The 12,970-nt window shown below is 38.7% G+C and overlaps 1 protein-coding gene across 3 annotated transcripts in view; it reads right to left on the bottom strand.

The window, feature by feature from the left end:
* TBK1 (TANK binding kinase 1) overlaps nt 1-12,970 on the bottom strand; it is a 65,376-nt gene that overhangs the window by 14,594 nt on the left and 37,812 nt on the right. For all 3 annotated transcript variants that reach the window (XM_007516861.2, XM_060194999.1, XM_060195000.1), the window contains 5 exons: nt 11,198-11,276; nt 8,067-8,188; nt 7,898-7,974; nt 1,172-1,211; nt 78-179 (listed from right to left, as the gene is read on the bottom strand). In XM_007516861.2, coding sequence (XP_007516923.1) covers nt 78-179; nt 1,172-1,211; nt 7,898-7,974; nt 8,067-8,188; nt 11,198-11,276 — 420 coding nt within the window. The remainder of the gene's footprint in view (nt 1-77; nt 180-1,171; nt 1,212-7,897; nt 7,975-8,066; nt 8,189-11,197; nt 11,277-12,970) is intronic.

The following is a 12,970-nucleotide window of genomic DNA, read 5'->3' on the forward strand; positions in this document are numbered from 1 at the left end:
TCAAAGCCTCAGGTGTGAGAGAGTCTTTGCATAACCACTAGGCTATTTATCCCCTGCCCCTTCCTAAAATTACTTACCTCATCCATTCTTCTGACTTATCCAAAAATGTCTCATATTTTTTGATACATTCATCTGTAAAGTGGGTTATAGCTTTTGTAGCATGGTAATACAGTTTTTGCCTGTAATTTAGAAATAGAGGCTTCAAGCAGTGTTATTATTTCTCATGTCATCATGTAAAATTTATGTTTCTTATAGTGATTGATACTAACATGTGATGTGAATACTTGCAATGGTTTCTGAGAAGGTCATTACAGCAGAAAAAGAAAGGCTCACAATGGAGAATGGTTAAAAATATTAAATGAAGTTAACATTAAGAATGTGATTCAATCTGCCTTTGCCTATGTTCTCTATCATCTGTCTTTCTGTACTCAGAGCACAGGACATCCCTTTCATTCTCCTATTTCAATAAAATCTCAACCAGGGACTAGATGAGTGGGCCACAAAAATATGCACACTGGGGCCAAGGAATAGCTCACCCTATCTGGTGTGTACCTTAGCCCCAGCATCACATGGGAGCACCGCAGCACTGAGGGAGGCTCCACAGATGTTGGAGCAGTGCTGTGGTGCATCTCTGTCTCTCCATCCATCTGAAATAAAAAGGATGAAAAATGTCAGCCTGGTGGGGCTGGCCAATGACACATCTGGCAGAGCACACGTTACCAAGCGTGAGGACCAAGACTGAAGGCCCTCATCCTCACGTGTAGGGGGGAAGCTTCACGAGAGGTGAAGCAGCGCTGCAGGTTCCTCTCTTCCTCTCTCTTTCATGCTAATAAATAAATAAAATTAAAAAATAAGCCCATGAGTGATGGAATTCTGCACACATAAAGTGCCAGTGCCAGGAAACCAATGTGCATACACAACGTAAAAGTTCTATGAAGGCTCTTTTTAAAAAAGACTCATTTATTTATTAATGAGTGAGATGGAATGAGAAACAATCAGAGCATCATTCTGGCACAAGGAACACTGGAAATAGAACTCAGTACTTGACAGTCCACTATGCCACTTCCTGGGCTGCTCAAATGTATTTTTAACTGTAATTAACTTTAACTTTCCAAAGAATCATATTAATAGCATAACAAAAATAATTACTAGATATGGCCAGAATACTTACTTATCAAATTTGTGGATTTGTTCTTCATTATACGCTAATCCTAAAAAAATAGAAGATCATTTTTGTAAATGTAGATCATAAAACAATGCACAATGTATTTTTCTTTTGAGATTACTACTTCAGAAAGACTAAGAGTTTAATAAGACAGATGCTACTAGCCTATGACTTATGGACTAGCTATGGCCCACAGGTGCTTTTGTTGCTCTGTACTGTGTCAATACTAAAAACCACCAACATGTAAAAATCAGAATTCTTTTTTTTATTCATTTATTTTTCCTTTTGTTGCCCTTGTTTTTTAAAATATTTATTTATTTATTCATTCCCTTTTGTTGTCCTTGTTTTATTGTTGTATTTATTAGTGGTGTCATTGTTGTTGGATAGGACAGAGAGAAATGGAGAGAGGAGGGGGAGACAAAGAGGGAGGGAGAAAAATAGACACCTGCAGACCTGCTTCACTGCTTGTGAAGAGACTCCCCTGCAGGTGGGGAGCCAGGGCTCAGGTCCTTACACTGGTCCTTGTGCTTTGCATGACATGCGCTTAACCCGCTGCGCTACCACCGGACTCCCTGTTTTTTTTAATTATTATTATTGTAGTTATTGATGTCGCCACTGTTAAGACAGGACAGAGAGAAACGGAGAGAGGAGGGGAAGACAGAGAGGAGGAGAGAAAGACACCTGCAAACCTGCTTCACCGCCTGCAAAACGACTGCCCTGCAAGGTGGGGAGCTGGGGGCTCAAACTGGGATCCTTAGGCCTGTCCTTGCACTCTGCGCCACATGCACCCAACCCGCTGTGCCACCACCTGACTCCCAAGTATTATTTCTAATAAAATATGGACTTTTTAAGCTTTTCTTGAGAAGTAAGAAGTCTGGACAACAATGAGGTGGGTCTGAGCAGTGGTTCTTTTAGAATGGATAACACCTTTCCAGTTTTCAGTCTCCCATTGGTCAATCTCATTCCTTTCTGTCCTATGTATAATTTTTGGTTTACAATATTACTAACATAATAACTATTGTTTAAATACTACTGCACATGGAGTCGGGCGGTGGCACAGTGGGGTAAGCTCACATAGCGCAAAACGCAAGGACCGTTAGGATCCCGGTTCGAGCCCCTGGTTCCCCACCTGCAGGGGAGTAGCTTTACAGATGGTGAAGCAGGTCGGCAGGGGTCTCTCATCTCTTCCTCTCTATCTCCTCCTCCTCTCTCAATTTCTCTTTGTCTCTATCCAATAACAAAAAAAAAAAAAAAAAAGAAAGAAAGAAAAAATACTACTGCATGGTATTCATGAAAGCTACTGAGTGAAAAGACCTGCGTTCTCACCACAAGGAGAAAAAAAAAACCATTTATTTTCTTTAAAAAAAAAAATCTGGGAAGTAAGAGACATCAAAAAGAGATTAAGAGATGCTGAAAACAACAACAGAGTCCTATGGGATGACTTCAAAAGAAACAATATACGCATTATTGGCTTACCAGAGGAAGAAAGAGAAGGAGAGGAAGAAAGCATTCTCCAGGCCATAATAGCTGAAAATTTCTCTAGTCTAGATAACACCAAAGACATAAAGATTCAAGAAGCCCAGAGGGTCCCAAACAGAATTAACCCAGACCTAAAGACACCAAGACATGTCATACATAGAATGGAAAGGAATAAGGATAAAGAAAGGATCCTCAAGGCTGCAAGAGAAAAACAAAGAGTCACCTACAAAGGAAAACCCATAAGATTAGCAGCAGACTTCTCCATACAAACACTACAGGCCAGAAGAGAATGGCAAGATATCTATTGAGTGCTCAATGAGAAAGGCTTTCAGCCAAGAATACTATATCCTGCTAGACTGTCATTCAGACTAGATGGAGGCATCAAAACCTTCTCAGACAAGCAACAGTTGAAGGAAGCAACTATCACCAAGCCTGCCCTGAAAGAAGTTCTGAAAGGTCTCCTATAAACAATCAGACCACCACAAATAGGACATATATCAAAACACTCTAAAACTCTACAAGAATGGCGTTAAAATATCTTCAGTCTTTGATATCAATAAATGTCAATGGCCTGAATTCACCTATTAAAAGACACAGAATAGGAAGATGGATCAGAAAACACAACCCAACAATATGTTGTCTACAGGAAACCCACCTAACTCAACAAGACAAACACAGACTTAAAGTGAAAGGATGGAAAACTATCATACAAGCCAATGGCCCACAAAAAAGGGCAGGAACAGCTATTCTCATATCTGACATGATAGACTTTAAAATAGATAAGATTAAAAAAGATAGGAATGGACACTACTTAATGCTCAGAGGATCAGTCAATCAAGAGGACTTAACAATTATTAACATCTATGCACCCAATGAGAAGCCATCTAAATACATCAAACTTCTACTGAAAGAGCTATAGCAATATATTAACAGTAACACAATTATAGTAGGGGACTTCAACACCCCACTCTCTCAACTTGACAGATCATCCAGGAAGAAAATCAGTAAAGACATAAGGGAGCTAAATGAAGAGATAGATAAACTAGAACTATTGGACATTTTCAGAGTCATTCATCCCAAGAAACTGGAATACACATTTTACTCAAATCCACATGGATCACTCTCAAGGATAGACCATATGTTAGGCCACAAAGACAGCATCAGCCAATTCAAGAGCACTGAAATCATCCCAAGCATCTTCTCAGACCATAGTGGAATGAAACTAACACTTAATAATCAACAAAAGATTAGTAACAGTCCCAAAATGTGGAAGCTCAACAGTACACTTCTTAACAACTTCTGGGTCAAAGAGGAAATCAAGGAAGAAATCAAAATGTTTCGAGAGTTTAATGAAAATGAAGACACAAGCTACCAAAATATTTGGGACACAGCTAAAGCAGTCCTAAGAGGGAAGTTCATAGCTATACAAGCACACATTAGGAAACAAGAAAAGGCACAAATAAACAGCCTGATTGCACATCTTAAGACCTAGAAGAAGAACAACAAAGGAATCCTAAAGCAACCAGAAGGACAGAAATCACTAAAGTTAGGGCAGAAATAAATAACATTGAGAATAGGAAAACCATACAAAAGGTCAATGAAAGTAAATGTTGGTTCTTCGAAAGAGTAAACAAAATCGACAAACCTTTAGCCAGACTCACAAAACAAAAAAGGGAGAAAACCCAAATAAATCGGATAGTAAATGAAAGAGGAGATATCAAAACAGACACTGCAGAAATTCAACATATCATGCGAGGCTTCTATGAACAACTATATGCCACCAAGCTAGAGAACCTGGAACAAATGAATGATTTCCTAGATACCTACTAACTTCCAAAACTAAGTAAAGAGGAAGTGGATAACATGAACAGGCCCATCACAGCTAATGAAATTGAAACAGTTATCAAAAATCTTCCCCAAAATAAAAGTCCTGGACCAGATGGTTTTACAAATGAATTCTACAAAACTTTCAAAGAAGAACTAATACCTCTACTTTTAAAAGTCTTCCAGAAGATTGAAGACACTGCAATACTCCCTGCCAACTTCTATGAAGCCAACATCACCCTGATACCAAAAGCAGACAGGGACACAACCAAAAAAGAAAACTACAGACCAATATCTCTGATGAACATAGATGCGAAAATACTGAACAAAATTCTAGCCAACCGGATACAGCAGTATATCAAAAAGATTGTTCATTATGACCAAGTGGGGTTTATCCCAGGCATGCAAGGTTGGTTTAATATATGTAAATCAATCAATGTGATCCACCACATCAACAAAAGCAAGACCAAAAACCACACGGTCATATCAATAGATGCAGAGAAAGCCTTTGACAAAATACAACACCCCTTTATGATCAAAACACTACAAAAAATGGGAATAGATGGAAAATTCCTGAAGATAGTGGAGTCTATATATAGCAAACCTATAGCCAACATCATACTCAATGGTGAAAAATTGGAAGCATTTCCCCTCAGATCAGGTACTAGACAGGGCTGCCCACTATCACCATTACTATTCAACATAGTGTTGGAAGTTCTTTCCATAGCAATCAGGCAGGATCAAGGAATTAAAGGGATACAGATTGGAAGAGAAGAAGTCAAACTCTCCTTATTTGCAGATGACATGATAGTATACATGGAAAAACCTAAGGAATCCAGCAAGAAGCTTTTGGAAATCATCAGGCAATACAGTAATGTGTCAGGCTATAAAATTAACATTCAAAAGTCAGTGGCATCCCTCTATGCAAACACTAAGTTAGAAGAAATTGAAATCCAGAAATCAGTTCCTTTTTCTATAGCAACAAAAACAATAAAATATCTAGGAGTAAACCTAACCAAAGAAGTGAAAGACTTGTAAATTGAAAATTATGAGTCACTAGTCAAAGAAATTGAAAAAGACACAAAGAAGTGGAAAGATATTCCATGTTCATGGGTTGGAAGAATTAACATCATCAAAATGAATATATTACCCAGAGCCGTCTACAAATTTAATGCTATCCCCATCAAGATCCCAAGCACATTTTTTTAGGAGAATAGAAAAAATGCTACAAATGTTTATCTGGAACCAGAAAAGACCTAGAATTGCCAAAACAATCTTGAGAAAAAAGAACAGAACCGGAGGCATCACACTCCCAGATCTCAAACTGTATTATAGGGCCATTGTCATCAAAACTGCTTGGTACTGGAACATGAACAGGCACACTGACCAGTGGAATAGAACTGAGAGCCCAGAAATGAGGCCCCATACGTATGGACATCTAATCTTTGACAAAGGGGCCCAGACTATTACATGGGGAAAACAGAGTCTCTTCAACAAATGGTGTTGGAAACAATGGGTTGAAACATGTAGAAGAATGAAACTGAATCACTGTATTTCACCAAATACAAAAGTAAAGTCCAAGTGGATCAAGGACTTGGATGTTAGACCACAAACTATCAGATACTTAGAGGAAAATATTGGCAGAACTTTTTTCCGCATAAATTTTAAAGACATTTTCAATGAAACAAATCCAATTACAAGGAAGACTAAGGCAAGTATAAACCTATGGGACTACATCAAATTAAAAAGCTTCTTCACAGCAAAAGAAACCACTACCCAAACCAAGAGACCCCTCACAGAATGGGAGAAGATCTTTACATGCCATACATCAGATAAGAGTTTAATAACCAATATATATAAAGAGCTTGCCAGACTCAACAACAAGACAACAAATAACCCCATCCAAAAATGGGGGGAGGACTTGGACAGAATATTCATCACAGAAGAGATCCAAAAGGCCGAGAAACACATGAAAAAATGCTCCAAGTCTCTGATTGTCAGAGAAATGCAAATCAAGACAACAATGAGATACCACTTCACTCCTGTGAGAATGTCATACATCAGAAAAGGTAACAGCAACAAATGCTGGAGAGGGTGTGGGGTCAAAGGAACCCTCCTGCACTGCTGGTGGGAATGTCAATTGGTCCAACCTCTGTGGAGAATAGTCTGGAGAACTCTCAGAAGGCTACAAATGGACCTACCCTATGACCCTGCAATTCCCCTCCTGGGGATATATCCTAAGGAACCCAACACATCCATCCAAAAAGATCTGTGTACACATATGTTCTTGGCAGCACAATTTGTAATAGCCAAAACCTGGAAGCAACCCAGGTGTCCAACAACAGATGAGTGGCTGAGCAAGTTGTGGTATATATACACAATGGAATACTACTCAGCTGTAAAAAATGGCGACTTCACCGTTTTCAGCTGATCTTGGATGGACCTTGAAAAAATCATGTTGAGTGAAATAAGTCAGGAACAGAAGGATGAATATGGGATGATCTCACTCTCAGGCCGAAGTTGAAAAACAAGATTAGAAAAGAAAACACAAGTCGAACCTGAAATGGAATTGGCGTATTACACCAAAGTAAAAGACTCTGGGGTGGGTGCGTGGGTGGGGAGAATACAGGTCCATGAAAGATGATGAATGACATAGTGGGGATTGTAATGTTAAATGGGAATCTGGGGAATGTTATGCATGTACAAACTGTTGTATTTACTGTTGAATGTAAAACATTAATTCCCCAATAAAGAAATAAACTTAAAAAAAAAAAAAACACCTGGTGTACTGCATCAGATGGTTCAGGTCCTGGAACCTGATGGCAGAGGAGGACTGAGAGGGGGTCAGACTGTTATGTGGAAACTGAGAAAAGTTACACATATATATATCCCATGTAGCTGGATGTGCTTATGTGTATCAAATCAGTATGTGTACAAGCTCTTTTTTTTTTTTTTTTAACCAGAGCTCTGGATTACAGGGGTGTCAGAGATTGAACCTGGGGACCTCAGAGTCTAAGGCACGTAAGTTTTTTGTGTAACTACTGTGCTATGCTCCAATTCACAACTTGCAGTGTTGTTAGTTTATCTTAATAAAATTAAAAAAAGATACTAAAAAATTTGGTTTTGAATCATTTTTAATACAGTCAATATTTTTTCCTTTTTTCCCTTTCTTTTTATCAGAGCACTGATCAGCTCTGGCTTATGGTGGTGCCTGGGATTGAACCTGGGATTTCAGGGTCTCAGGCATAATAGTCTCTTTGCATAACCATCATGCTACCTACACCCTGTCTGTCAATCTCCTTCCTGACAGAATCAAGTCTCTGAAACAAATAGCTATGTAGTCATCCTTACAAATATATTAAATTGATTAAATTAAATCACAACTACTAGGTACAATTCATCTGAATAATAATAGCAAATTTTACTTACTACGTTCTGCTTTGTCTTTTTTGAATTGATAGTAAATCTCTGTGATGCAATTTAAGAAAACTTGCAGCTTTTCTATACTATTTAGGAAAGAAAGACCAATAAGTTAACTGAATTGATATGAAAAAAGACATTTAACAAGTGTAGAAACACTAATGAAATCATAACCTACTTTCTCTCTTTGGGATGAGTGCCCTCTTGATGAGCCCATGTATCTGCCAACAGTCCAACTGGAGATAATTTGCTTTCGATTTCCTGAAGACTGGTTTCTATTGTTCCCTGAGAACTGGAAAGCTAAATAAAACCAGAGAATTCAGATTTTGATTTGGAAAAAAAATCAGAATGATAATCATAATACCAATGGGGTCTAAAGTCTGAATCTTATTTCTTTTGTTGATTACTTCAAAGTTAGACTAATTTTTTTATTTTTAAATACAGTGACAGTTCCTTAGGCTGACATTTACCCAGAGTATATAACAGAGTAACAAAACATGAAACTAACATTAACACATTTTGAAAATGCATTTATTATTTATTGGGCAGAGAGAGAGAGAGAGAGAGACATCTACAACACTGCTTCACCTCTCATGAAGCTTTCCTCCTGCAAGGGGAGGGGGCTGGGGCTTGAACCTGGGTCCTTGCATATTGTAGCATGTGCACATAACTGGGTACACCACCACATGGCCCTCATTAATAAATTTTTAATAGTTTTGTATTTAGGAAACAGAGGAGAACAAACAATTGCATTATGCTGGCATATTCAATGCCAAGGATGAAATCTGGAACTTCATACATACTAGTCTGGCGTATTACTGATAATACACCTCCTAAAGCCATTAACATTAATAAATTGTGCAAAATATCCTTTTTAAAAAAATGGTTTATAGTCAACAGTAAAATACAATAGTTCATACATGTGTAACATTTCTCAGCTTTCCATGTAACAATTCAATCCCCTCTAGGTCCTCCTCTGCCATCATGTTCTAGGACCTGAACCCTCTATTCCACCGAGACTTTTACTTTAGTGCAATATACCAACTGTAGTCCAAGATATGCCTTGTATTTTCTTATTTTCAGTCTCTCTCTCTTTATTATTAATGATTTAATACTAATAGACAAGATTGTGGGACAAGAGGGGCATAATTCATACAACTCCCACCACCAGCGTGCCATATCCTATCTCCTCCACTGGAAACTTCCCCATTCTTTATTCCTCTGGGAGTATGGACCAAAGATCTCTATGGGGTGCAGAAGATGGAAGGTCTGGCTTCTGTAATTGCTTCTCTGCTGGATATGAGCATTGACAGGTTGACCCATAACCGTAGCCTGTCTCTACTTTTCCCTAGTCAGGTAGGGCTCTGGGGAGGTGGGGCTCTGGGACACATTGGTGAGGTCGTGTCTGCCCAGGGAAAGCAGGTTGGCATCATGGTAGTATTTTTCAACTTCTATGAGTGAGATCATCTCATATTCATGCTTCTCTTTCTGACTTATCTCATTTAACATGATTCCTTTAAGCTCCATGCAAGATGGGCTTCTTCTTCTTCTTCTAGCGTTTGCCCTTCTTCCATAGCCAGTCAACAGCGTCAGGTTGAGCCTGATGTAAAGTTTCGAGACCTCTTTTGAATCTGGAGAGGTGGCAGTCGTTGACTGAAAATAGTGAAATCACCATTTTTAATAGCTGAGAAGTATTCCACTGTGTATATAGACCACAACTTGCTCAGCCACTCATCTGTTGTTGGATACCTGGGTTGCTTGCAGATTTTGGCTATTACAAATTGTGCTGCTATTAATATAGGTATACACAAGTCTTTTTGGATGGGTGTGTTTGGTTCCTTGGCATATATCCCCAGGAGAGGAATTGCAGGGTCATAGGGTAGGTCTACTTTTAGCCTTCTGAGAGTTCTCCGGACTGCTCTCCACAGGGATTGGACCTATTGACATTCCCACCAACAGTGCAGGAGGGTTCCTTTTTCTTTTTTTCTTTTTAATTTTTTAAAAATATTTATTTTCCCTTTTGTTGCTCTTTTTTTTTTCATTGTTGTTGTAGTGTTGTTATTGATGTCGTCACAGACTCCCTAAAATTTTATTTATTTATTTTATTGCCACCAGGGTTATCACTGGGACTTATTTGCTGGCACTATGAATCCACCACTCCAGGCAAGCATTTCCCACTTTATTTTATCTGATAGGACAGAGAGAAACTGAGAGTGAGAGAGAGAAAGAGACAACCTGCAAACCTGCTCCACCAGTCATGAAGCACGTCTTCCCTGCAGGTGGGAAGCAGGGGCTCAAACCCAGGTCCTTATGCATAGTAATGTGTACGACTTCACTGGGTGTGCCACTGCCCAACCCCTAGTTTATGTATTTTTTATTTACTTTGTTGTTAGATAGCTTTATGTATTCTTTTAAGTAAATCATAATAAATAAATACATTTACTTATAATGAGAAATTCTACTTATACAATTCACCAGGCATATAGGTCAGTGGTAGAGTGCACATCTTGTAAATATAAGGTCCTGGGTTTAATCCCCAGCAACAAAAAAATGTAAAAATAACTTTAATCCAGCTTTTTTTTTTTTTTTTTTGCCTCTATGGTTATTGCTGGATCTCAGTGCCGGCACTACGTCCACTGCTTCTGGAGGCCATTTTATTGGTTAGGACAGAGAAAAATTGAGAGAGAAGAGGAAGATAGACACCTGCAGACCTGAACTAGGATCCTTGTGTGGGTTCTTGCACTTTGCACTATGTGCGCTTAACCTGGTGTGCTACCGCCCAGCCCCCAATCCAGTTCTTTAATCCAATTATCACTTATATTTGAACTGAAGGTTTCATAAACAGTGATTTCCTGATGTGGGTGGATTCTAACATGTTCTCCTTTATTTTATTTAAAATTTTCAATATACTGAATTTCACAACCTACTAGTCACTCATGATTCATATTCTGAAAACCATTGTTCTACATTTAAATGACGAAAAAGTAGAACTTGCATCTATTTCTATGAACATTTAAGCACCTGCATGATAATTACACTTATATACTTGTATGAATTGCCACAACAGCAACATCAGCTTATGGATTTAAAAAGAAAAAAATTGAGTTTAGAGCAAAGCAGGTATTTGGATATGTCATGATGAATGTCACGGCAACAGGCTATTAAAATTTTATAGTTCCTAAAGATGGGAAAGGCTACTCTATCCGGAGACTTTAGACCCAACAGTTCCTCAGAGAAGTTAAGATTAAATCCTGCTAACAAAGAAAGGAATTATAACCGCACGGTTGTTGTAATTTTGTAAATACTTACTCTCAACAATTTGGTGCGTATGTCTGAAATTTCACCTAACTCTTCTGCTTCAAGGTTGATTTTCATTAGCTTTTCATATCTGTATGAAAACAAATTGCAGAAAAATTAAGTGATAACAAATATGTAGGCTAAGATATTTTATATATTTGAGTTTGTAGTAACCATTAAAAATACTGAATGCAGGGAGTCGGGTGGTAGCGCAGTGGGTTAAGCGCACGTGGCCAAGCAGCACAAGAACTAGAGTAAGGATCCCGGTTCGAGCCCCTGGCCCCCCACCTGCAGGGGAGTCACTTCACAGGCAGTGAAGCAGGTCTGCAGGTGGCTGTCTTTCTCTCCCCCCTCAGTCTTCCCCTCCTCTCTCCATTTCTCTCTGTCCTATCCAACAACAACGACATCAATAACAACAATAAAATAACAATGGCAACAAAAGGAAATAAATATTGAAAAAATATTGAATGCAAATCCTGTAACAACAGATTCTAAGAAAACGTCTGTATTCCTTAAGAATTTCACATACTTCTACTTACGAGAAATAAAATATAAAAGACAAATTATGTGGGCTAGGTAGGGAGTAACAGAGATAGTGCAATAGACTGTCATGCCTGGGGTCCCAGAGAATCCATACCCACCATTACCCTAAGTCAAAATTAAGCAGCATTCTGGTAAAAATAAACAAACAAACTTTAGCAAACCTAATGCCAGAATAAAATACTAAACTTGAGAATCAATGGAGTTCAATAGTAAATACAGATTCCTGAGTTCTATAAATAATATAACCTAGGAAGTGGCTGTTTAAATTTTTGTCCTAGCTGACTCAGTGGGTGGAGCATATGCCTTACCATGCATGCATCGGGCCCTGGATGTGATCTATGGCACCACACAGGAGCACTAAGGACAGCTCCAATGGAACGTCATGGATGGTGGGTAGGTGTTTTGTTCTTTCTCCCTGCCCATCCCACTTATCTCTGTCTCTAATTCTCTCTCCCTCTCTGTCTTCCCCTCCTCTCTCCATTTCTCTCTGTCCTATCTAACAACGACGACATCAATAACAACAACAATAATAACTACACCAAAAAAAAAAAACAACAAAACAAAACAAGGGCAACACAAGGGAAAATAAATAAATATTAAAAAAAAAAATTAGACCAGAGAGGCAGTTCAGTGGCATTATGCATGTGCAAAGTCCCAGGTTCATTCTATGGCAACATATTTTCTTTTCTTTCTTTCTTTCTTTCTTTCTTTCTTTCTTTCTTTCTTTCTTTCTTTCTTTCTTTCTTTTTTTTTAAAACCAAAAGCACTATTCAGCTCTGGCTCATGGTGGTGCTGGGGATTGAACTTGAGATGTTGAAGCCGCAGGCACTAAAGTCTTTTTGCATAACCATTATGCTATGTCCCTAGATACACATCACAATTTTTTTTTTTTTTTTAAATCTACTTCTAGGGGGCTGGGTGCTAGCATACTGGGTTAAGCGCACATAGTGTGAAGTGCAAGGACCAATGCAAGGATCCCGGTTCAAGCCCCTGGATCCCCACCTGCAGGGGAGTCGCTTCACAAGCAGTGAAGCAGGTATGCAGGCATCTTTCTTTCTCTCCCCCTGTCTTCCCCTCATCTCTCAATTTTTCTGTCCTGTCCAACAGCAGTAGCAGCAACAACAACAATAATGGGGAAAAAAAAAGAAGGTGTCTCCAGCAGCAGATTTGTAGTACAGGCACCAAGCTCCAGCGATAACCCTGGAGGTAAAAAAAAACACAAAACTGCTTCTAAACATCTAA

Source organism: Erinaceus europaeus, chromosome 7 (genome assembly GCF_950295315.1).
Source record: "Erinaceus europaeus chromosome 7, mEriEur2.1, whole genome shotgun sequence".
Classification (NCBI taxonomy): domain Eukaryota; kingdom Metazoa; phylum Chordata; class Mammalia; order Eulipotyphla; family Erinaceidae; genus Erinaceus; species Erinaceus europaeus.